The following is a 25606-nucleotide window of genomic DNA, read 5'->3' on the forward strand; positions in this document are numbered from 1 at the left end:
TTTTTTGAGGTTTTGATCATATTTGTTTTTTCGACACAATATTTAAAATTACTCATAGCCCCTCTCCAATCCATAAATAGGAGAATAATGCATTTCAATGCATTCAAACTCACATCCTCTTATATTGACAACAATACTCACGTCAATCGATAGTCATTGAATATGTTTAAATATTATATAAAAGTAAGACATAACAAAAATATCATCATAATAATCTTAATTCATTTTAAAAATATATACATTAAACTTTTTTTTAACTAAATATTCTGTAACACCAGTTGATTTAAAAATTTTATGATACTTATAGGTTAACATCATTCATGTAATAATAATTAATACAATACAATTCCCCCAATTGATTTCTCAAGTGCTTGTCTTTATTTTTATTTTTTAAAAAGTAATCATTTAATATTATATTTTAAAAAATTCATTTATGTCTGAATTCAATATCAATGAGATATTATTTCCTGAAAATAAAATGAATTCTATCATGTGGATATCGATGCTTATATTTCATGAAAATAAAAATGAATTGTATCACTAATATCATATCCACAAAAGAACAGCTTGCTATTTGGACGACCAGTTCTGGATTGAAGAAGGGTGGAAGAAGATAAGGTTGATAAGCCCCCTAATTATTATAAAATTATGCTTTGAAAAATATTTTTAAATATATATTGGGTGAAATTTGACATTTGATGGTTATCAGTCTCCAGTTTAGTTTTCGTTTCTTTGTTTGAAATAATAAATAAAAATAAAACATGTAAAGTAAATTAAACTATTGGTGAGCAATGGAAAGATGCTTGAAAATGTAGAAGCCTAAGAAATCACATCCGGTCCAAGAAAGATCAATCGCCTTAGAAACGGAATAATGGGCTGTACCTGAACCAGCCTTCAGTCATTTCCAACTTAAAACAAGAGTAAAATAGACATTATTTTAGCTTGCAACAGAACAGGGCAGCTTCTTCTTCATTCTTGAACAGCAGTATTACATCAGTAAAAGATCCTTGTATCGCATCAAAACCTACTTTTCAACTTAAAATAGAGGCTAATTTAACACACAAAACGATATACCCTGAAAATCCAAACATATTAAAAAATTGGAATAACTTATATTTGACATGAATAGTTGCATCAACAATGTTCCTTGATCATCAAAGAATTGAAAACTAGCGTCAGTTCCATTTGGTGTAAAACTATATTACAAAGTTCCTACAGAAATGAAAAACAAATGCTAAAACCAATAGACTGATCTAGAATGTATCTGTCAGTGATTCCTTTTTTTTTTCTAAGTTTCCTACCATTGTTTTTCTTCAAGATCTACACTGTAATCTACATCAGCAAAGAACTGCACATATCCGAACTAATAATACACAAATTAAAGTAGCAATCTCGCTTATACTTCATCATAGTCTTCGTCATCTATTCCCCCATTCGAATCAGCAAGTTTAATAGGATCAATAGCCATCTTCTCGATTTCACAAAGTGACCAACCAGGGTATTCTTCTCTATTTTCAGGGATGTCATCTGTTCTTGGACTAGCAGTAGCAATGGATGTGATCAAGTCCCCATTCTCATCCAAGTCTGCATTGAGGTCAATGTTCCGAACTGGAGTTTTGATGTTCTTGCCTGCATGATTATGTTTCTTTGACTCATCAGACTCTACCGCATCATCAGGCACGTGCCTTTCCAAGCTTAAAGCATGCTTTTCTTCAAAATAAGAAATGTTGGGATCATCTTCAAACTTTCCACAATGTGCAGCAGTCTCTCTCCCTGCTGTTTGTCTCCCTCTACCTTGACCTCTACCTCTGCCCCTACCCCGTCCTCTGCTTGAGCTAGTAACATGGCAACTCTCATCCTACAAAAAAAAAAAAAAAAGCCAGAGTGAACACAATTTTCAGGTAGTCAGCGACTCGTGGCATGAATTATAATTGCTACCAAGACTTAAACTGGTCACTAAAGGCAGCAAATTAAAATTTCAAACTTGCAAGTGCATTCTTCTTATAACTCCAAGTCCTCCAACCCGAACTGCTTTCAGGTTGGACAGTAGAAAGGGCATATCCATGATAAATACCAAAGAAAATGAATCAACTTACCATTCTGCTCTTCTTTGACTCATCATCATCAGCTACTTTCCTGTAAATAAATATGCATAAATTAGCAACAGTATAGATAACCAACTTGCTTCATATATTCACTGATAAATATCAAACTGTTGAAACCTTTTTTTGGGAACATGACAATCCTCGGTAGCAGCATCCAGACCACCTAGGTCGGGAACCTTACCCACAATTTCTCTAAGAAAATCAAAAACATTAAAGCCCTGTACACACTGCTTTCTACAATATCAAAACCAAACAAAGTTAATCTCAATATGTTTATAGCCCAATGTCAAGTGAAAGATCTAATTACTAAAGAGAACAGGATTAAGGGCAATTTTTGCTTACAGATGCGAAGAATTTATCGTCTTGGCACCCTTCATCATAGTTATTTCATATGTTCGATCACATAAATCTTGAAGAAATAACTCCAATGCTTTAGCTGCAAACATTGATTACCATAAATTTAATAGAAAGTCCATTAAAGGTCAATTAAATAGTGGGAAATAGCACTTTCTCAACACCCCCCCCCCGATAAACCCTAATAGGACCTCAGATTCAAAACTGGAAATTTCAAGTTCTAACAGTTGGGATGTTCCTTTTAGGAACAAAACAATAATTAAATTCGTCAACATATTTGTCCTTACAATGAATGAATTTGAAAGGGGAAAATCAAAAGTACTTACAAACAAGCAGAGGAACAGCCATGGCAATTTTTCCAATATCTTCATCAGCTTGCATAATCTTCTTTATTCGAGCCTATAAAAGCAAAAAAATAAACATCGATTAAAATTAAAACGAGTTTCATAAGAAACTTGTACAAATTAAATAATGCTCCAAAAAATAGCTTTCTATTTACGTGTACTAATTGACAGAAAAACATATAAAAAACAAAAAAAACAAAATTAAAGCAACAACTTAACTATGTGATAAGATTGACTAAAAGATGTATATACATATATACCATGTTATTCGAAAATATTCTGAAGAGAAACAAGAAAAAGGAAGAACTTACGGCTGGGAAACGAGTATCAAGTTTCCTCTTCATGTTCTGCTAAACGTTGAAGAGCAAAAACCCTAGAGAAAAAAAGTTACAGAGGAAACAAAAAAAAAAAAAAAAGAGAGGGGGGGCCGGGAACCGGCAAAATTTTCGATTGAAGTTCAAATTTTCGTGAGCTCGTACTTTTCTGACCTATCTTCTTTATTTTATGTCAACGCACGGTAGAACTGTCTCCCGGTTTAATTGTCCAAGTCGATCTAGACTCTAGAACCGTCTCCCGGTTTACTTGTACTTGCATTGATTAAAATAAAAGTTAAATAAATTATGTAATAAATTCAATTAATACATATATGCATGGACGGTAAGAAAACTAACTGTTCTAATAATGAAACTTTTTCTATCAATTCTTTTTATTTGTTTTTGTATATTGTATATAATTCATATTATAAAAAGCCAGTTATATAATATTATAGAAAAATATATTAAATGTCCTGTTAAACGATTTATGTTTGAAAAGTACTTAATAGTAATATGTAAAATTATCTGAAATTAAATATAGATAACATGTTTGTTAATAAGTGAAATATATTTTATTTGTTTATTTACAATTATAAGTGTACTTCAATAGAATTTAAGATCTATAACAAATATAAATGATATTATAAGTATGCAAAATTCTCTTTATTGCAATCTCATGTGTTTATCAATGTTTTGGTCACATAAATAATTTCACTTATTAAATATTATTTTCATTTATTTTATGATTTCCGTAAGATTTATTTTTAAATCTGAGATAATAAATTACCTTATATAACTGGTTTAATAAATATTATATTTCATACTTATAAATGATAAAATGAAATGTAAAAATTTGGGTTTACAGTAAAGTTAACGATTACAATTTAAAGCAGTGGACCCACGACATTATTATCTTCTTATTTTCTTTATTCCCCCCATTTCTCTCTTTCTTTTTTTCCCTTTTCTTTTTCTCCTTCATTCGTTCTTCCTATCTTGTTTGAATTGAACTTACCAACTTTGGGCAGTAGACCCCTCTGCTTATCGGGGATCGTCATGCCGGTGGCTTGAGCCGTGCTCTTAGGCCTCTCTCTACGCCTTTGTAAACTAGGAGCAATGGTAGCAGTAGGAGCAGCATCAACATAGGGAACAACCATTTGTTGATCCTAGATCGACGTAAAACCTTGTTGAGCCAACATGTTCATGGCCCTAGTGTCACGGGACTAGACCTTTCGTCTCGCAATCCGTGCGGCCTTAGGTGATCCGTTCGTCCCAAACTCGCTTAAGTCAGCCTTTATGCCCAAAAGTGAGGATTCTTTTAAGAACTCCTCCAAGGCACCAATTTGTATAGCGGAAGCGATTGTGCCAAAAGAAGCTACAAGTAAACAACAGAAAGCCAAAGAAAGAATGCACACAAAGTGTTTGAGTAAATGCTCAAGAATTCTATTACTCTTAAGAATTCAGCTTACAATGGATGCATTTGGTGCGATGGTCACGGGCTTTGAACTGCGGCCTGTGACACTAGGCACTTGTCAACGGCCTTTTTTGACTGCATTAAATGGAGTTCATTTCACTCATTCATACTAGCCCAATTCGTGAAGTATATAGAGAAATTTATCTATTTGAAGCCTTAATTGTATAGAGTTTAAATATTTTAAGATTTTCATATTGTAAATAAGCTTTGATCTCAACCGTCGATGTAATTTTAACTATATTATTGGGTTTGGAGAAGTCAACTATAAACAGAGGTCTTCCCCTTAATTGTAATCATTCCATTCAGTGTTATAGAATAATTTGATAGCATTTACTCAAACATTTGACATATTATTGCTTTCTCATGGTTTTTTGTTGGAAAATATAGACATCGCATAGACTTGTCAATGGGTTGGGCCTTGCTAAAATTTTAGGCCTATTTGCTGGGCCCGAATCTAGCTCAGCTCAGATAAAAAAGTTAAAACCTAAGCCCGACCCAGCCTACCCGAATTAATTTTTTATATAAAATTTTAAAAATATAATGCATAAAAAAATACTAAAACATTAAAATAAATATTTCACAACAAATTAAAAAATAAAATATATTTATACTTAAATAACACCAAGGTAGATGTAACATAACAAACAAATGCCTCTAAAATAGTAACAAAATTAACAATAAAACAAGAATTATATAATATCTAAACAATAACAACAAAACAGAAAAAACATACACTACACCAAAACAGGCTTTTAGCGGCATCTTTTGTGGCGTTTGGACGACAAACGCCGCTAAAAATCGAGCATTAGCGGCGCAAACAATAAACGCCGCTAAATATCTGGCATTAGCAGTGCTTTTTGCAAAACGCCGTAAAAGAACATCATTAGCGGCGTTTACCATCCTGCGCCGCAAAATCTCAAGACCAAAACGCATCGTTTTGGTTTTGATGTATACTAGAATTAGTGGCGATTATGAGAAAACGCCGCTAAAGCAAGTATTAGCGGCGCATTGTGGAAAGCGCCTCAAAAATCTTAACGAAAACGCATCGTTTTGGTCTCGCTGTATATTAGAATTAGTGGCGCTTACGAAAAACGCCGCTAAAGCATACTATTAGCGGCGCATTTTGAGAAGCGCCGCAAAATATATTAACCAAAACGCAGCGTTTAAGTCTTGATGTATACTGGAATTAGTGGCGTTCAAGAGAAAACGTCGCTAAAGCATAGTATTAGTGGCGCTTTTTTAGAAGCGCCGCAAAATATCCTAACCAAAACGCACCGTTTTGGTCTTGGTGTATATTACAATTAGTGGCGCTTACGGGAAAACGCCGCTAAAGCATAATATTAGAGGCGTTTTGTGAGAAGCGCCGCAAAATATCTTAACCAAAACGCAGAGTTTGGTCTTGAGGTATACTATAATTAGTAGCGCAAAGGGAAAACGCCGCTAACGCATACTATTAGCGGCGCGTTTGGAGAAGCGCCGCAAAATTTCTTAACCAAAACGTAGCGTTTTGGTCTTGATGTATACTATAATTAGTGGCGCATACTGGAAAACGCCGCTAAATCATAGTATTAGCGGCGCTTTGCAAAAAGCGCCGCAAAATATGCTCACCAAAACGCAAAGTTTGGTCTTGAGGTATATTAGAATTAGTGGCTCTTATGGGAACACGCCGCTAAAGCATACTATTAGCGGCACATTTTGAGAAGCGCCGCAAAATATATTAACCAAAACGCAGCGTTTAAGTATTGATGTATACTGGAATTAGTGGCGTTCACGAGAAAACGCCGCTAAAGCATAGTATTAGCGGCGCTTTTTGAGAAGCGCCGGAAAATATCTTAACCAAAACGCAGAGTTGTGGTCTTAACCATGCATTATATAATGTAGGTTATTATATATTTAGTTTATCGTATTTGGTTTACATTTAGGGTATTAGGGTTCATTAATATATAATGCTTATTATTTTTGGATTACAGTTTAGGGTTTACGATGTATATATAGTGTTTTTGGTTTAGGGTTTGAGAGTTTGGTGATTAAGGTTCAGTGATTATTATAAGTTAAAAAGTTTATCGTATATAGTTTAGGGTTTTAAGGTTAATCATTATATAATGTTTAATATTTTGTGAATATTAGAGTTTTGAGTTTAGGGTTTATGATGTAGGTTTTGGTTTTTTAGTTTAAGAGTTTGGGGTTTAAGATTTAGGGTTTGGGATTTAGGCCGCTGTAGTCATGTTAAGAGGTTAATTAGTGTTTTAGGGGTTGATGCTTGTGGTTAACGGTTTGCAGTTTATAATTTAATGTTTACAATGCATGGTTTTGGGGTTTGGGCGATTTAAGGTTTAATGACTTTTTTGGTACCAATTTCAAAAAAATGACAAATACGTATTATTTTTTTAATTATTATTATGATATACTAGAGTTCAGAGTGACACAAATGATTAGTTTACTAATTAATGACGAATGACATATTTATATGTTATATATGATGAAACAAATTATTTAAATATTGTGTTATTTACATATATATATTAATCATTTATATATTCACTTAAAAATAGAGTATATATAATTTTAAAATTATAATACATTATTTGAATAATATAAATAATTAATAATTTTGAATATTGATAATATTTAAATTATACACACTCTAAAAGCAAACAAACAAATAGCGGCGTTTGTGAAAAAACGCCGCTAAAATAGCATGATATTTAGCGCGTTTTTTTTGTTGCGCCGCAAAAGTTAGCGGCGTTGTCAATAGCGGCATATTTTGCGGCGCTTTAGTGGCGCTAAAAAGCGCCGCTAAAGGCCTAAAAAATGCCGCTAAAAACTTGTTTTGGTGTAGTGATAGTAGTGAAATTGTAGCAAAATAGTGAGAAAACAACAATAAAATAACAATTTTTTTTGTCCATTTGCTAATCCAGGTCGGGCCCTAGCCATAAAAGTTTTATCCAAGGCCTGACTCACTTTTTAAACAAATCTTATTTTTTGCCCAAGCTCATTTTTCGGGCCTATATTATTGCTCAAATCCTCCCACTTTTCGGGCAGGGCTTCGGGTGGGGTAGGTGACCCAACCCATAGGTAAGTCTAATCACATATATAACAACAGTAATTACATGTTATTATTTACTATCATAAAATATTAGCCCAAAATAAAAGTGATTTAATTTGGTTAATGTTTATCGGGCTTTGGTTATTAAATAATGTGTGGGCCAAATATATGTAGATACTCTAGTAACTATTTATAATTGATAATGGGCGGATTAAAAATTAGGGTTAATACATAAAAGTTATATATTAGGATTATGGTTCCTAAATTACACATACAACTTTTCTAATATCTTTTGTTTCAAAAAAAACTTTTCTAATATCCCATATTTATAAATGAGAGAGCTACTTTCTCGAATTATTTGTGTGATAATTTAAAAGATCAAAATTATAGAATTGAAGATTTCAAGAAACCAATGGATTTAGGTACGCTTTAGCATTTAGTTTTATTATCGATGATTTTACATGACGATCATAATTTGTTAAGTTTTGTATAAGAAAATTATGGTTCAAATACATTTTTTGCTTATTCGCTTTCGTTTTATTTTAATGTTTAGAATAAATTTTCCTAAAATTTTCTTTTTTTTTTAAGAAATAAACTGACTTAAGTAAATTTAAAACAAAAGAATTAACTAAAGCCACGCCAAAATAAAATTTTAGTCTCATGACATTATTACCAAGTTAACCAACCTTCGATGATCCTCCAGCAGGCAAATCATAAAAGTCAAGAAGAAGTGATGGGCCTGATCTTCCGATATCGATATCTGATATCCATAAGCTAGCTCTTGGTTAAGAAAATCCTGCTATAAAGAGGGAGTTGGCAGAGGTAGAATCGGCATCTGTCTCGCCTGCTGATAGGGTTACCGATGGATTTCATAATTTCATTGGCAATCGAGACATTAAACTATTGAAACCCAAAATTTGCAGTTGAAATTGTTGATTTTGTGTTGGGAGGATGCCTGCCCAACAACATAACGAATGAAAATGAATATGAGTAGGTTTAGTACAAACAAATAAGGAAAAGGAATGAAAGAAAAAAAAAAGGAAAAAAAATGATAGGACCTATCGTTTTAAATAAAATATTTCAAAAATCCATGTTGTCGTGCCATTTATGCTTTAATGGCATAATGAAAAATAATAAATTCAGATAATTTGAAGATTAAATTGAAAATTTTTATAATTTGATGACTAAAATAGAAATAGTAAAAAGATTAATGACTGTTATTAGATTAACTTAGGATGAGTTTGGATGAGCGATTGGGTGCGGTGCGTTTAGCTTACTTTTTGTCTCATGCTACAGTATCTAATCTCACCGCCATCACGGTTTTTACACTAACAGCAAGTAAACGCACCACCCATCCAAACTCACCATTAACAAAGTAAAAAGATACAACTGAAAAATTCAATTCGACTTCAGTTTGACCCAATTACCGTAAGCATGGATCAAGGAGCTGCTGGATCAGGAAAACTCGTTAGACAGATGTGACCGGTAATAAACGGTCCCTAACAGTCACAGACAAAGGTTGTCAGACACAACCTCATTCCGATAAAATCCATTGACATAAGGGGATAAAAGTACAGAGCATCACTTGACCGGTTACCGCTTTCTTCGGTAAAACATCAGTACAAAATCTCCCGCCCTTTCCCTTCCTACATTCCAGGCACGTGACCAACAAAAATAAGTCAGCTTTTGGATGCAGAGATGTTTGTGAGTTGGTCAGATCCGATTTTTAAAAAATTTAAATTTGGATTCGGCGTTTAATTATAAGACTGTACAAATATTAAAATATAAAAAAATATTTATATATTTAACAGTGAATTGAGTAAGCCGGCCTGAATTTTAAAAAAAAAAAACTAAAACTAAAATATGGGACAAACAAGTCGCCTAGCTTACGAATGTTTCTATTTGGATCTTATACGAAGTTAAATTATGTGAACTTTATTTTCGGTTAGTTGAAGTCACCGTGAATGATATTTCATTGAACCCCAAAAAATCACTATGAATAATAGGATGCAATTGGAATAGGAGGAAACTCACGAAGCTGAGATCAACAGCACTTGGAGTCGTAACATTTGAAAAACAAGGGGATTAGTTGGCCTTTTCGTTGAACAAATATTCAATTACAGCTGTGTGGAATAAACTTAGACCCAGGACTGATGAAGTGCAGTAGCATCGAGTATTTTGGTCCAAATTCCATACATTTAATAGGTAGCAATTTGAAAATGAAAGGTGTATTTTTTTAGATTGCATAACCTTAGAGATATCCAGATGACTTATTGCAGTCTAGTTCTTAGTTAAAACTGGAAGGTGAATTCTATTATTTCACTCCATTGTAAGCATGAGTACTTTGTAATGTTGCAGCAGCTAGCCTGGTTGTTTGGATAATATAATGAAATTTTCTAAAAAAAAGAAGAAGCTATTTCAATAGATGAACGGATTTATAAAAAATTCAAATCATCATCTGATTTAATTTAACCCTTAAACACTTTTAATAATAATTTATGATTTTTTATTCAAACATTGTTAAAATTTTGAGGGAGATGAAAAATTAATTTTGAAAAATTTTCATTAGACTTTAGAGGAAATTATAAATTTTTTTACAATAATGGGATAAAATCTTCATTTACGTATAGGCATTATTATATTACTGTAGAGAAAAACTATAATTAACATTAATTTGAGAATAATTCATGACATGTATATTTTTAAATTAACATTGTTTTCATATTTTTACCTGTTTTACATTTCATTAGTTTTTTTTTTATATTTTAGTGCTGTATAATTATGGATATAATATTTAAAGTTCTTAATCTCATTGGGTGGACTCAATTAATAACAACGTATTGCTAATTTATTTTCTGCTCGATTGTCATAAATTAGGTATGCTATAATAAAATCATAATGATAAAAATAAATGCATTTTATTTGTTGAGCTACCTAAAGAAAATGAAAATGAGTCTATTATCGTCTTATTAAAAATCAAAACTTCAACTCAAGTTCTCAAATAAATGTTTATTTGAAATATATTTAAATATGATTTCTAATTATTTTAAATAAATTTATTTTGAAATTAAAATTTTACTCATGTCGTGATTCTTTTATTAGTTTGAAACATATTCACATCCTATTATTCACATACTAGATTTAATAATCATTATTTAAAATATTTAAGCGTGTAAAAAGCCCTCAAACTTTTTGAAAAAAGTAATTAATCTCTTCTCTTTTTTTGCACTCAATTGAGCACTTGAACTTTCAAAATGCATAAAAAAGATCCTCAAAATTTTTCAAAAAAGCATTTAAGCCCTGCTCTTGTTAAAAATTAGAAAAAAATTATAAAAATAAAAATAATAAGTTTTAGAAAATTATTAAATTTTAATAAAAATATAAAATTAAAATTTATTAAAAATTAGATTTTTTATAAAAACCGTAAAAAATAAAAATATAAAATTTTATAAAAATCATAAAAATTAATGACCCTTAGTTTTTTCAATTAAAGTCATCACGTTATCGCCTACACATGATATGTGGCAAAAATAAAAAATAAAAAATAAATTAAAGTTATAAAAAATTATAAAATGCTTCTTTTGATATGATTTTTTATAATCTTTTACAAAATTTATTTTTCTTTATATTTTGCATAATTTTCTTACGACTTTATAAAATTTTATATTTCTATATATTTTATAATTTTTAATAATATTTTACTTAATTTTATAAAATTTTATAATTTTTATATATATTTTTTACGATTTATATATATTTTTATATTTTTATATTTTTAAAATTTGAATTTTATTAAAATTTATAGTTTTTATTGATTTTAATTTTTTATAATTTTAATAAAAGCGGGGTTTAATTACTTTTATTTGAAAAAGTTTGAGTCTTTTATGCATTTTGAAAGTTCAAGTACCCAATTAAGTGAAAAAAATAGGATTTAATTATTTTTTTGAAAAGATTTAAGAGACTTTTTTATGAATTTTGAAAGTTTAAGTACCTAAATAAATGTAAAAAAGACTTAAAACTTTTTAAAAAATATGAGAACATTTTGTATCCTTAAGCCTTTAAAATTTATTAAAAATATTAAATTTTATACTAAATAATATTTTTATTTAATTTTTACAATTTAGTTGAAAATTGCGATATTGTATCAATGGAATTAATCACACTTAAATGTTAAATGTAACAAAAACAATACAAAATATATAGTCTAAAACCGAGTGTAGATAACCGTAGCCCTTCACTATTTTATCTCTCCAACCAGTGAAGTAAGTGGAAAGCAAACCTTCTCTCAGATTTCCATATTACCACGACAACCACTATTGCTTTCTATCTAATCCAAAATAAATAAAATTTAAAATATTTTGTTATATACTTATAAACTATTAAATTTAAAAAAAATTAAGAGAAAAATAAAGAAATAATAGAGATGAAAGGAATTATTTAGGTGAATAAATAATTTTTAAATTTATGGAGTGTGGTAGTTCTTCTGGTTGGTGATTGATTGTTCTTTATTGTTCCATTAATCTTTTTTATTTTCTTTTTGAAAAGGGAAAAACCCTAAGCCTAAAGGTTGGTTTATTATTTGCCCTAAGCTTTTGGATCTTGCCTCGATTCGAGTTAACTTCTCGATCTATTGTGTTGACTCAATGTCCAACATCGAGTGAATCGCTCAGAAGTTGAAATGCGGAGGAATTTTTTTTGGGTACTTTGTTTTTTGGTTGATTGCATCTTTCAATGTTAATCTGCGAAAATGTCGGCTTCGTTAGCGGCATTCGAGCGGCCCAGAGGGGGAGCCTCAAACACGGTAACATATTTTCTACTCTTTTTTCTTTTATTTTTTAGTTTATTTTTTAGTTTTTGTTTCTGCGAAAATGGAATGTGAATAAAAAGGAAGTTTTGGGGATCTATTGTTTTGTGCTTAATTTTTTTTTTTGGATTGATAATGATGTTATAGATAATGAACTTTTGATTAAGGGTTTACATTACTATTTTTGGTAGAAGTTATTTTATTTTTTTTTCAGATTTTTAAATTGAACTTCAGTTCAGCTTGTTTTTAGTAGTATTATTATCATTCAATTTGAAAGAAGGAAACGCGTTTAAGAGAATTGCTGTAGCCAGAATTTTGAAAACTTGAAATACATAGGTTAATAACGTTGTTCTGATCATATGAGGGGTCACTGGAAGCATTTAGAATTTTACTAGAGATTTTAATTGTGAAATTTCTATGTAAATAGCTAAACTAAAATTTGTGTTTTCCTTGTTTCAATATATAACTTTTTTTAAGCTTATGAATTTTGTACCCTTACAAAAATTATATCGGCATGCATGACCCAAATCCTTTCTTCCCATCGCCTTAATTGGGCTTGGACGATCATGCAACATCACTTTCTAGTTGTGTTACAAAGCGAATTTGTCATACTATTGAGTATATATTTAGCGACTTAAAAAGCATGGCGTAAAATTAAATGAAATCAAGATGGGTAGATCACATGAGATAAGGAAAAAAAATTGTGGAGGAAGATAGGAAATTTGGCAAATATATGTTTTTGAAATATATGAATTTGCACTTCATTCCATTTCCATTGCTACATTTCTTTTGAGAGCTGTAAAGTGTAATATCTTCTTCCACTGTGTCTTAGAGATATCAGTGTTTTACGGATGTTGAATGCCTCAAATTATTGTCCACAATGTAATATATTATCCAGGCTGCTTGGTATGACATTTAATTGATTTCCTTTCTATAGTCACATCTTAATATCAGCTGGTAAATCCATGTGTTGGCACAACTGTAAGGTAGTTCGTAATTCTTGAGAAGAACAACCTAGTCCATTAGCAATAATCATTGTCTAATCAATTCAATTCGTAGTTTCTCATTTTTGAGAAAAAACAACAGAGTCTATTATGTAAATACTCATTGTTTCAATCACCAATTGATTGATTAGCATAGGATTAGCTGATAGCGTAACATTAAAATTTTGAGTTTTAGTCTTACCTCCAATGGTGCACGTGTTGTATCTGCTCCCTTGAATTGATTAAAAGCTCTTTCTGCAAGAGTATAATTAGTTTTATGCTAGACATTTGGTTTTTGTTTTTGGTGATTGACATGTGAAGTTTCACAGGTTTTCAAGAGTGGCCCTCTTTTCATATCCTCAAAAGGTTTGTAAAGTTTTTCATCGCTGTCTCCTTCACCGTCCTTAAATTCTTTTCATGATTATAACTTGCATCAAAAGTTTACCATATGTCCATATCTTATACATGTATAAGTAATAGTTATATCTATTTATTTTAATTATTGAAGGAATAATTGTCTTTATTTATAAAGATAAGGAAAAGAAAGTTGTTTATTTGGGACGCTTTAGTGGTAGTATCAGTATTAATTTTGCACAATGCGTTCTTGAAGTGAAGAATCTTGTTTTTACTCCATTATCTTTGAATCTCGGAGGACATCCATCTTTCATATTAATATTTGTTAAAATTGAGATCTGCATTAATTTTTTCCGATACACTTTTAACCGCCTATTCTGATGTCTGGTTCCTGCTTTTATGATTATGTTTATTCTTTGATTCAGATATCAAAATAGTTTGTCTAAAATTATTTTATAAGTTTGTGTTGAACTTCTGCAGGGATCGGTTGGAAGTCTTGGAAGAAGAGATGGTTTATCCTTACACGCACTTCCCTGGTGTTCTTCAAAAGTGATCCTGTTAGTGCTTACCACTGTTTCCATAATTTTAGTAAATTATAATATGGCTTATAATTTCCCTAATTTTTGTTCTACTGATTTTTAATTTCTACATACTGCCAATACATGCTAGTATTAAGGATCTGTCGTCTGATCATTAAGTTCATAGTTGTGTGATGTTTATTGGTGCTGTATCATATTCAATATTTTAGTTGTTCCTTTCCCTCACTTTTTATGCATATGCACACATCATGTCTTTTCAATGTTTCACCTGTTGGAATGGTTTAATAGCATATTTTAAATCGTTCAGGATTTTGTACATGTAATACGGAGATTAGGACATGATTGATTGTATGTAACACTGTGCGATACAGTTATTTTAGATTTTCTCACTTCTTGATGTGCTATGCTATATAAGAGAGAAGGACAATCATATCATTGCCTTCTAATGTTTCGAATGTTCATTAAAAGTTTGCTTTCATGAGTTAATTGAAACAAATGCTTATTGCTTTAATTTTCTTGCAGAGTGCCCTACCACAAAGAGGTGGTGAAGTTAATTTGACTTTGGGGGGTATTGACTTGAACAATTCTGGAAGGTGTGGATAACCATTGTATATTTTCTATTATGGTTTGTCACAAATGTCTTGCTTATAGTTCCTCTTGTTTGCAGTGTTGTTGTTAGAGAAGATAAAAAGTTGCTGACTGTGTTGTTTCCTGATGGGCGTGATGGACGGGCTTTCACTCTTAAGGTGTATCATGTGTAATTGACTATTGTTTCGGCTATTATTTTAGGTATTTGTTTCTCTGGACATATTTGAATTCAAGATGCTAATACCTTGTTACTTGCTAAATTCAGGCAGAGACATCAGAGGATTTGTATGAGTGGAAGACAGCTCTAGAACATGCCCTCACACAAGCACCAAGTGCTGCACTTGTCATGGGACACAATGGGATTTTCCGAAGTGACACAACTGATACAATTGAAGGGTCATTCCATCAATGTTTGTTCCCCGTAGTTTCTTCTTAAATTTATTTGATGTTCATCATTCCTTTTTGACCTATTCTTCTGCATTTCTTTTACTTATTTTTGTTAGATTTTTGCATTCTTCTTAGGGAGAGACAAACGCACTGCTAAATCGTTGGTTGTTGGAAGACCAATTTTGCTTGCGCTTGAAGATATTGATGGGAGCCCATCATTCCTAGAGAAAGCTCTGCGATTTCTTGAGAAGTTTGGTAAATGATGATTTTAAATTAATTATTATTTATGTTACTTGAGCTGGTTTTTCCACTGATGGAAAGTGAAGTTTTTCTCATGTACAGTTGTCTAGAAAACTGTATTCTTAATCTTTGGAATTGGTTTTGTTAAGCATCCAGAGGTTATATTCTTGTGATCTTAACATTAGGGAAGCTGCCTGACCATCCATTTTGTTAGCGCTTAGGACTACAAGCTTTATGTAGTAAAACTGTATGCTTCTGTAAGTATCTGTGTTATTTATGTTTTCTCTTTGCATGCTATTAGATTTCAAATAGTCTGAAAGAAGTGGTTGTGTGGCTTTGGGCTGTCACCCATGCATGCACAAATAATCAGATTGCAATTCCTGTAAAATCAGTGTTGCTTTAAGCGAAATTACTTAGGAGTAAAATGAAACTGGCAATATAAATCCTTTTTACTCCTTTTTCTTTTCCCACTTGGCTGCTGATTTTTTATTGTGTAACATGGGGTCCTAGGCCTCCCCGTGCGTAGAAAATTAAGATCCTTTAGCAGTTTGCTTTTTCAGTTGTAATGCGAAATTTTGATGAACTTAGGGGAAAGTTTTGCACAAACATCCTTTTGATAATATATTATTTTTTACCTCATTCTATGTTAGATTTTCTGAGCTGTCATCTTGGAAGAACAAACTGGGAAATTTCCGAAAAAAGTTGCATTTTTTTCCTTCAAGTTAGAGTAGTCAGGATTTGTATTTAAACTTCATGAGCTGGTTGAGCTTGTTAAACTTAGTACTAGCGGAAGAACAAACTGGGAAATTTCTTGCTTCTTTATTACTATTTTCTTTTCACTTATAATATTGTTTCTGCAACAGGAACTAAAGTTGAGGGAATTCTGCGTCAGTCTGCAGATGTTGAGGAGGTTGATCGCAGAGTTCAAGAATATGAACAGGGTATCTCTTCATTTCAAATTGATTGTTGTTTTAGCATATCTGCATAGTTGTATATCTGGGTCTCAATTATTCAATTGCCTTCTTACATGTCATCTTTTCATAACATAGGCAAGACTGAATTTGGTTCTGATGAGGATGCTCATGTTGTGGGAGACTGTGTAAAGGTAGCATTGTCAGTCATTATATCATTTATTATCCGATTCATGTTCATATTCCTTAGTCATGAAAGTTGTTTGATCCACAGCATGTTCTAAGGGAGCTACCCTCATCCCCAGTTCCTGCATCCTGCTGTACTGCATTGTTGGAGGCTTACAGTATGTTGAACCCTTTGCTTTCTTATTTCCACGTTTTCTCTGAATGTGTGCTTTTTTTAAAACAAATTCTATAATACCTCCTTAAGATGTGTGTATTCTTGGGGAAAAATTTGGTGCATTATATGTATAGTTAAAGCAAAAAGTACAATCTTGGCTTATGAAGTTATGATGCTTCATGTGCTCGCTTTACCCTGTACCTGCTATACTGTATAAATATATCATATTCATTATATTAAGCATAAAGTTCTGTCCCCATAGCATTAGTTAACTGTCAAAAGCATAAAGTTCTGTCCCCATAGTACTTTGATTCTTTTTGTTTCTTCATAATTGTATTAGAGGAAACATCTCTGTAATAGTTAATACTGTTGCTTTCTGTTTTCATTGGATAAGAAATTGATCGGAAGGAAGCTCGGATAAGTGCAATGTGCTCTGCGATATTTGAGACATTTCCTGAACCAAACCGTCGCCTGTTACAAAGGTACATCTCCCTGTCACTTTCTAACATTACATGTTTTACTTTTTCCCACATATTTGCTTCTGTTGAGCTTTATGGTGTTCCTGTGATTAAAAGTTCTTATGATTGAGTTTTTAATTTTTTGAAAACTATGCATTTTATAAAATAAATATTTGTTTTTGTTATTTATTTATTTGATAATGTGAACACTACATGAATGGTAGACATCTTGTTGACATGAGACATGAATGCAGAAAAGATTATTTTCCTGATCTCACTTTCTTTGATAAGAAAGTATGGCATTTTCGGGGGCAGTGGATTGATTGAAGTGATTTTCAGTTTCCCCAACATTTTAGTAATATATTTATATTTCTGAAGTTGTTAACTTGATATGCATCATTTTGTAGGATTCTGAAGATGATGCATACAATCTCATCCCATTCTAATGAGAATCGAATGACTCCATCTGCTGTAGCTGCTTGCATGGCCCCCTTGCTTTTACGCCCTTTATTAGCTGGTGAATGTGAGTTGGAGGATGACTTTGATGCTACTGGTGATAATTCTGCGCAGCTTCTTGCTGCTGCAAATGCTGCTAATAATGCTCAAGCCATCATTGCAACCCTTTTGGAGGAGTATGAGAATATTTTTGATGTAAGATGCTACCAGCTTCATTGTTGTTTAATATGGGATATCAATCTAAATGCTTTATGATTTCTTATGCTGAGTGTATTTTTTTTTTAATTGCTAAAATTGCTTTAGAATCTTTCATACCCAAGTCCGTATTCAAATAATATATCGTGAAAATGAAATTATTTATACTTGGAATTATATCATAAACATTTATAGCCGTTTACCTCTTATTTGAATGAGTTTAGTAATAGTAACAAGCTAGTACAACCGCAGTAAATGCGATGGCAGTGTTATTTCATGAACTATTATTTGATCCTTGTTTCTTATGATTGCTAAGATTTCTTTCTCATAATTATAGTTTTAAATATTGTTAAGCTTTGCAATAAACCTGTACACTAGAGCTCCTTTCATATGGCCTATTTGTGTGATTATTTTTGTTGTTTCAGGATGAAAATCTACAAAGATGTTCTATATCAGCTGATTCTCGGGTTGAAAATAGTGGTAGTGAAGATTCGAGTGATGATGAAAATCCAGATATGAAAGACAATGGCTACCATGATGCAGAAAATGAAGCCAGTCCGGACACAGATGAAGATCCTTCACGTGTTCTCAGTGGGAAATTAAGTGAAAGCAGTGGTTATGCGGGCAGTGATCTCTATGACTGCAAGGTTCCTTTTATCCCCTTTCTCTAAAATAAAAACAACATCAATGGCTGCACACTTGAATTGTCAACCGGTTAGGGGCCTGGCCCGCTGGGTTTGGAAATGACTCTTTAGTCCCAATTCTGGCCTGAGGATATTGTTATTTTTTTATATTAACAAATAAAGTTGTTTAATTTAAATTACGAATGGCTGGTTGCTGGGCCATGTCAGACCTGGCTAAGGTTAGCTCACGTTTTCATTATGTTAGCTTGACCCATCCCATGGAAACCTTTGCACAAACATGCAATGACTTACAGGAGAACTATTATGATGTTGCAATGATCAATGTTAAGAAATGATATCTGGATATCTTGGATGTGGAAAGTAGTTAAGAATTATTTGATGTGTTGGACTTGGGAAGTTGATGGGTTTCATACGTAATAACATTTGATCTTCTTGTTCTGTTGTGCATCCTCTACTGCTGGGAATCATTCATATTGATTCTTTGAGATTCTCTTTCATGCCATACAAACAAGAAGTATCTGGGCTTGTGATTATCCATGAAGATGTGGAAGTGCTTCTATTCATAGAATTTGAGTGATTTCATCTGGAGTGTGTAGTTTTTAGATGGCTTCATTTGATGATAATTTCAAAGAGGATAAACTGAAAATCCATGAAGATATGGAAGGGCTTACTATTCATAGAATTCGAGTGATTTCAGCTGGAGTGTGTAGCTTTTAGACGGCTTTATCATTTGATGATAATTTCAAAGAGGATAAATTGAAAAAGAAATATCTCTATGTCATGAAAAACAGTGAGGATTAATTAGTAGAACTTCAGCGTAAATAGTTTCATAACATAAACTGTATTAATCATGTTTTGTTGCCTTAGGAAGGAAAAAGAAAAGAGTTTGTAAAACCTTATGTATTGGAAAGCATTTCCCTTCTAGGGTTTTTCTGCTGCACACTAAGCTTTAGCATGATAAAGGACCGAATATTGAATGAAATAAACCTTCACGTTTTTGTGTTATAGGTTGTTGGAGAACTTGAGTGATAATCCCTTAACTAATCCATTTTCTGTGTACAGGCATTTGGGGATGATGGTTCAGATGTTGTGTCCCCTAGAAACAATAATACTCAGGCTGAGAGTTCAAGCTTATCTGCAGACCCATTGCAGATGAGAGATCCTGACCCTCAACTGGAGGAACATGGCAGGCAAGATAAAGGAAATGAAAATCCAATCAATGAGATAGATGTTCCAAGTGTGTTACCTACTGGTGAATCTTACCGATCAATGGGTGAGATTCTGTCTTCAATGCATCCTGGCCATCCTGTATCGGTGCCTGGACTTGAATCTTCTACTGAGAAGCCAGTTGGTAAAGCTAGAGGCTCCAGTATTAATTCAAAGAGATCTACATTTTGGGGAAGAAACAATGTGAGTTACCATTTTATGATGCATTATGTAATTGCAAGGATCTCTCAGTTACATGCACTAGACATGTCACGTTTATCCAAGCACTTTCTGAATTGATTTTAATATGGTTGATTAACGTAGGTAAGATCTATGTCTTGATAAACTTTCCTACGAAGGAGATGAGAAAAAATTATCTTTGAAGCAGTCTTAAGAAAAACGCTTTATTGTTCTTGCATCATTGCTTTGTGCTCCATTGCTGCATTCTAGGATTTTCCATCACACAAGTCATGGTTTAGTTTCTTTCATTTTCTTTTATCGTTTTTTATAAACCCTGCTTACAGAGGTTAACAAACAAACATGCACCTACAACTTCAAGGCCATAAGTATTCCATCATTCAATAGATAAAGCTCCAAACTATCCAGACATTGCATTTATTGTTCTCAGAATGTTTGTGGGTCATTTAGGTTCAACACATAATGAAGGAGACAAGAAAAAATTATTTTTGAAGAAGTGTTTTATTGTTCTAGTTTCATCGCTTTGTGTTTCAGTGCTGCATTCTAGGATTTCCATCACATGACTCACAATTTATTTTCTTTCCTTTTCTTTTATTGTTTTTGACAAACCCTGCATGCAAAGCTTAACAAACAAACATAGCGCTTACAATGTCGAGGCCATAAGTATTCCATCATTCAATAGATAAAGCTCCAAACCATTCAGACATTGCGTTTATTGTTCTCGGTTTAATGTTTGGGGGTGGTTTAGCTTCAACACATATCAAACTCAGTTCACTGGTTTCTTTCATGTAAAAATTTGCTCTTAGCGGATTCTTTGGGCCCTGGACTTATTTGGAAGGCTGCTCGTTTTCATGGAATCAAATAGCATAAATGATTGCTGCATCAGCTAGCAAAGAAATGTTAATGAAAATCCTCTCTTGTCTTAGAAATTGTATTTGAATGACTTGCGTATCTGACTCTTCTGGGTCTGGACTTATTTGGAAGGCTGCTCATTTTCATGCACTCAAATAGCAAATATTACTGTTGCATCAACTAGCAAAGAAATGTTAATGAAAATCCTCTCTTAGAAATTGTATAATTTACATATATGACTGGCTTTGATAATCTGCAATCTTATATTTGGACTATATAACAGAACAAGCCTATTTCTACAGACTATTACTGTGCTCCTCAGTAAAGCATATGTGCATCTTGAATGTTGTACCTTACTTTGCTGGTGGATGTATATGTGCTTTGGTTTTTTTGCGGAAATGCAATGAGATGCTTTACTTATTTTTACAGTTTCTGTTGACAGAGGAAAACCATAATTGAATCTTCATTTGCTTTGTCATACAGGCCAGAAAGACACCATCAATGGAATCTGTTGATTCTTCTGGTGAAGAAGAGTAAGTTACTCATTACATTTATAGCTTTCTGCTTTATTATTTGGATTTCTTTTAACTAGTATCTCTGCATTTGAAAACTTACTCAGGCTTTGTGTTTTTGCAATTCTTGCTTAGCACAAGGCTGAATCTTAGTCCATCTTAAAATCTGCCTACTACTTTTAACTTGATAGTGTTGCATGATGCCATTTTGTTAAAACAGTGCAGTTGAGTTCTTATATTGAAGTTGTCTAAAAATATCTTTTACATCTGATGTATTTGGTGTTTTTTCTTCTAGGCTTGCTATACAGAGGCTTGAAATCACTAAGAATGACCTACAACATCGTATTGCAAAAGAGGTAAGCACTACCTTTTTGAAATCATAGTATGCTTGACCAGAGAAATAGATTTTGTCTCCACTGACAGATTGCTTATTATTTTTGTAGGCTAGAGGAAATGCAATCTTACAAGCTAGCTTGGAAAGAAGAAAACAAGCGTTGCATGAACGTCGCTTGGCACTTGAGCAAGATGTATTTCTTTCTTACCTATTTTTATTCCTTAGATATTAGTATTACATGTTCGGCAAGGAATTGAGTCTTAGAAATTTCTTGTTTGTGATCATTTTGGATTAGTACTATATGCTTTACTTAGGCCCGTTTCTATATATTTCTTTGTTTGCTTTAGTGAGGAATTAGTTCTATATATTTTGCCTTATTCTAATTATTCTATTGGAGGAGGTCTTAACATTTTCTGGATACTAACAACACAACAGGCTCATGAAGTTGCAAATTTCTTCAGTTGTTCCTTACATACATCCAATAAAAAATGCCTTTGGCAAGTGAGGGTTTTTGAACTGATAAAAGCTGCTTAGAAGATTGGATGAAAATCACTCTGCAGATGGTCACGCTAGGCGATTTTGTGGCTTGCATTTACCGAAAAATAGTTATACTTTGAATTTATTTTCTGCGACTATGCATGCACAGAACAATTATGAGGGTAATAGTTTGGATACTGTTTGAACTAAAAGTATTGTGCAGAATCTCTAACTGTGAACAAACATCAATCTTCTTTCTTTCCAAGAAATGATTTTTCTTGAAAATTATGTTCCTAAATTTGTGTTCCTACTTACCTTTAAATTACTATGTAGGTCTGTAGATTGCAAGAGCAGCTACAAGCTGAAAGGGATCTTAGAGCTGCCCTTGAAGTTGGATTGAGCATGTCAGCAGGACAATTTCCTAGTTCCCGTGGAATAGATTCCAAGGTTGGTACTGATTTCAAGAGAATCGTTCTTTTTTATAAATTTAGCATTCCTCATTCTTATAACTTAAATTGATGTAAAGACGAGGGCTGAGCTTGAGGAGATTGCTCTTGCCGAAGCTGATGTGGCTAGATTGAAGCAGAAAGTTGCAGAACTCCACCAGCAGCTGAATCAGCAACGGCAGCATCATTATGGTTCCATATCTGATGCATGTGACCATTACCGACATGTCCAAAATCATAATTCTCAACAGTGAGTTATTGGAATCTTTCTGTTCATTTGATTCCTAAGCTTTCTCTGTCTAAACTTACTAGCATTGCATGGCAGATTCTAGGTTGTAATGATTGATATCTAGGAACCAATTGAAGTACGCATTTCAGTACTGGATTAAGATTTCAAATTTCCTATCACCTGACTTGTTTCCAAATGTTAGTTCCTTGCATTAGGAGTTATCTTTCGAGCTCCCTCTTGAGGATCTGAAACCCAACATATAATTTTAGTCAAGGTCTTTTTGAAGTTCTTTGGCTGTCAAGGTGAATTCAAGCCCTTAAGAAGATGGACTTCTTATACATCTTGAAAAATAGACTTTCTTATAGGCAGATCTTGTTGAGTGTAGTGTGGGAGGAGAGCCATCTTTATGCTAGCTAATTACTGATTAGGCTTGGTTTGATGTTTGGAAGGGATGTGGTTACTACCAGATGTTTTTAGAAAAAAAAAAAAAATCTCGGAGAGGAAGAAATCTTTTACTGGATGGGTATGAATGGTTTTTTTTTTTTGAAGTGGTAGTTATTACATCTAATATGGTGATTTTGAAGGGTTTCTACTGATTGATGATTTATATATTGTTTTATCATTTTTTTTGAACTTTTTACTAGGCATTCTAGAACTACCCAAAATGGTAAACAGTATATGTTTATAATATTTGTCTGCTGAAGAGTTGAAACTCAATAATTTTAGTATGAGTTCTTTTCCTTGTGCTTAAAATGTGTATATTTTTGTAGGAGGTTTCTTCAGCAAGATTTTGATACAACCCTTGCTTTTGTTAATCATGAAAGGAAACAAAGAACAGAGTTGAAACTCAATAATTTTATTACGAGTTCTTTTCCTTGTGCTTAAAATGTGTATATTTTTGTAGGAGATTTCTTCAGCAAGATTTTGATACAACCCTTGCTTTTGTTAATCATGAAAGGAAACAAAGAACAGAGGTACGCCTTCATTATGTTTTCGGAAAAAATCCATGTGTCTTGGTTGATTGAAATGAAATTTCATTGAGGATAAATTCTAAGAATTAGATCATGTTGGCTATCATTTTACTATTTTGTTTCTCGTAGTATTAATATAAATCAGCCTAGCCCAGCCGTTTGACCTAGTTTAATTGGGACATTGAAGGCTGTTAGTCCTTTTATGTACTTCTTGGACATGAAAACGATCATAATGTTTGTTTGTCATTATTGTTGGAATGTTGATGAGCCAATACTGCTGAATTGTATATATGTGTTTGTACATGAGTACCTGTGTTTCACCTTACTGAGGATACCTTTTTGTAGGAGAATATAGTTAGGGCTGTAATCAGCAAACCTGAGCTCTAATAACGTGAAGCTTGAGCTCAACATGAAACTTAGCTCAAGCTTGGGATAAATCAAAATATTCAAGCTTGCTTGATTACTCAATTTACATGCTCGTGCTCGAATTAAGCTTTTCAGTGTACAAATTTCTTGTGCTATTTTTCCCCCTTGACCAAACTTTGTTTCATTAAGGTTATACTTATTTTCAAGTAGTAAGCCATTTTCTCTGGAGATGTTTTCTCTGCATGTAAAATTGACTTGATGCTTGTTCTAACTTATGTTTGCCATGGATTAAGGAGTTTTATTGGTGATGACAATGAAAGTTAACTGATGATGAGCACAGAACGGTGTTAGGACTTTTAATTTTTCTGCATCAGTATCTGTGCTATGATTACCTTTGAACTTGTTATGTTTTTCTATCTCCATGTCTTCTTGGTCGTTCTAGTTCTATCACTTTAAATATATATTGATGTTCGGTCCTCATTTTATCCACTCTAAATGTGCATTTTAAAAACTGTCTGCAGGAGAGTTTGCTAGGGCCAGACTGGAGGAATGTAAAAGGACAGGAATTGGCAGTTGGAAACAGCAGCAAGCAGCCTACACGAAAGCAATTTATGGAGTCGACAAGCTTGAGTGACTCAAAAAGTGCTGAGCTGTCCGTAAATATGTCTATGGATGAGGTTACTTCTGCCTCTATCCCATCCACTTCAAGAGCAGCAGAGGTAACACTGACTGTTTGCTTGTTTCTATTCTGTAGGTGACATATTTTTGCCTACTTTTAAAATTTGACCATTGGAAAACTAGTATCAGAATCTAATCATACGAACAATGTGGCTTATACCTGATCAACTGTTGCATAGAATAGTTAGTAGATACTGAATCTGCTATGATTTGCAGGTGATTGATTATACAAGACATCCGTCAGCAGCTTCATCAGCTCTGGTAGAATTAACAACCCGTCTCGACTTTTTCAAGGAAAGGCGTTCCCAACTGATAGAACAGCTTCACAACCTTGATCTGAACTATGGAACATCCTCTCAGGAGTTTTTATACAAACCATCATCATCACCCCCTTGGAACTAACTGGTGAATCTGGAGGAGCAACGTTGTCTCGTGTTGTTGTACATCCTAATTTGTTGCATGTAATCTCATTTCTTATCTTTTACTCGTTTTTTCACTTTGGTTTGTGAAGGTGATCGGAGTTGTAATCAGAATGTTTTAATTTTTTTATGGGACATTGAAAAGAAAACCAGTAACATTGTGGATAGCATATGGAGCTTAGGAGGTATGCATGTATGTATGTATCTGAACGAATATCTTTGAAGATAAAACGTTTTTCCCATTTTGAGCGCTATTTTGTATTATCATTAGAGACTGCTAACATGCATACGAAGTGGCCGAGCCTTTGTCAGCTCATTCTCTCGCGGCTTTCATTGGTAGAATTTTATCTGGTCATAGAATCATCTCTTATGGCCAAACACTCCG

At 32.8% G+C, this 25606-nt stretch overlaps 2 protein-coding genes across 3 annotated transcripts; one reads left to right on the top strand and one right to left on the bottom strand.

Annotated features, from left to right (window-relative positions):
• Positions 1–1090: 1090 nt before the first annotated feature.
• Positions 1091–3296, bottom strand: LOC105770541 (uncharacterized). The gene is made up of 6 exons (XM_012591787.2): positions 3115–3296; positions 2786–2858; positions 2448–2541; positions 2223–2339; positions 2097–2136; positions 1091–1858 (listed from the first exon to the last, which is right to left on the bottom strand). Exons 1-6 carry the CDS (start codon positions 3145–3147, stop codon positions 1397–1399), a joined length of 819 nt encoding a protein of 272 aa, XP_012447241.1. The 5' UTR covers positions 3148–3296; the 3' UTR covers positions 1091–1396.
• An 8645-nt stretch (positions 3297–11941) lies between these two features.
• LOC105768732 (rho GTPase-activating protein 7) lies at positions 11942–25463 on the top strand. 2 transcript variants are annotated; one of them, XM_012588859.2, is made up of 22 exons: positions 11952–12435; positions 13751–13787; positions 14256–14332; positions 14837–14907; positions 14982–15060; positions 15168–15312; positions 15425–15544; positions 16393–16470; positions 16579–16634; positions 16715–16784; positions 17175–17262; positions 17646–17889; positions 18315–18536; positions 19596–19943; positions 21273–21322; positions 21597–21657; positions 21745–21828; positions 22446–22559; positions 22639–22808; positions 23692–23761; positions 24646–24843; positions 25019–25463. In XM_012588859.2, exons 1-22 carry the CDS (start codon positions 12382–12384, stop codon positions 25202–25204), a joined length of 2622 nt encoding a protein of 873 aa, XP_012444313.1. In that variant the 5' UTR covers positions 11952–12381; the 3' UTR covers positions 25205–25463. The 2 variants fall into 2 exon arrangements, with proteins under 2 accessions (XP_012444314.1, XP_012444313.1); XM_012588860.2 differs by lacking the exons at positions 24646–24843; positions 25019–25463 and having other exon boundaries at positions 11942–12435; positions 23558–23694.
• Positions 25464–25606: the final 143 nt, after the last annotated feature.

The sequence above is a fragment of the Gossypium raimondii genome, chromosome 5, assembly GCF_025698545.1.
Source record: "Gossypium raimondii isolate GPD5lz chromosome 5, ASM2569854v1, whole genome shotgun sequence".
In the NCBI taxonomy this organism is placed as follows: domain Eukaryota; kingdom Viridiplantae; phylum Streptophyta; class Magnoliopsida; order Malvales; family Malvaceae; genus Gossypium; species Gossypium raimondii.

Bases quoted from the DNA above. Each gene is read 5' to 3' on its own strand.
- LOC105768732 (XM_012588859.2), top strand. From the start codon at position 12,382: ATGTCGGCTTCGTTAGCGGCATTCGAGCGGCCCAGAGGGGGAGCCTCA. The intron at 14,333-14,836 runs GTTAGTGCTTAC...ATTTTCTTGCAG, and splicing joins TGTTCTTCAAAAGTGATCCT to AGTGCCCTACCACAAAGAGG. The intron at 14,908-14,981 runs GTGTGGATAACC...TCTTGTTTGCAG, and splicing joins GACTTGAACAATTCTGGAAG to TGTTGTTGTTAGAGAAGATA.
- LOC105770541 (XM_012591787.2), bottom strand. From the start codon at position 3,147: ATGAAGAGGAAACTTGATACTCGTTTCCCAGCC. The intron at 2,137-2,222 runs GTTTCAACAGTT...ATTTATTTACAG, and splicing joins TGTCATGTTCCCAAAAAAAG to GAAAGTAGCTGATGATGATG. The intron at 1,859-2,096 runs GTAAGTTGATTC...TTTTTTTTGTAG, and splicing joins AGTCAAAGAAGAGCAGAATG to GATGAGAGTTGCCATGTTAC.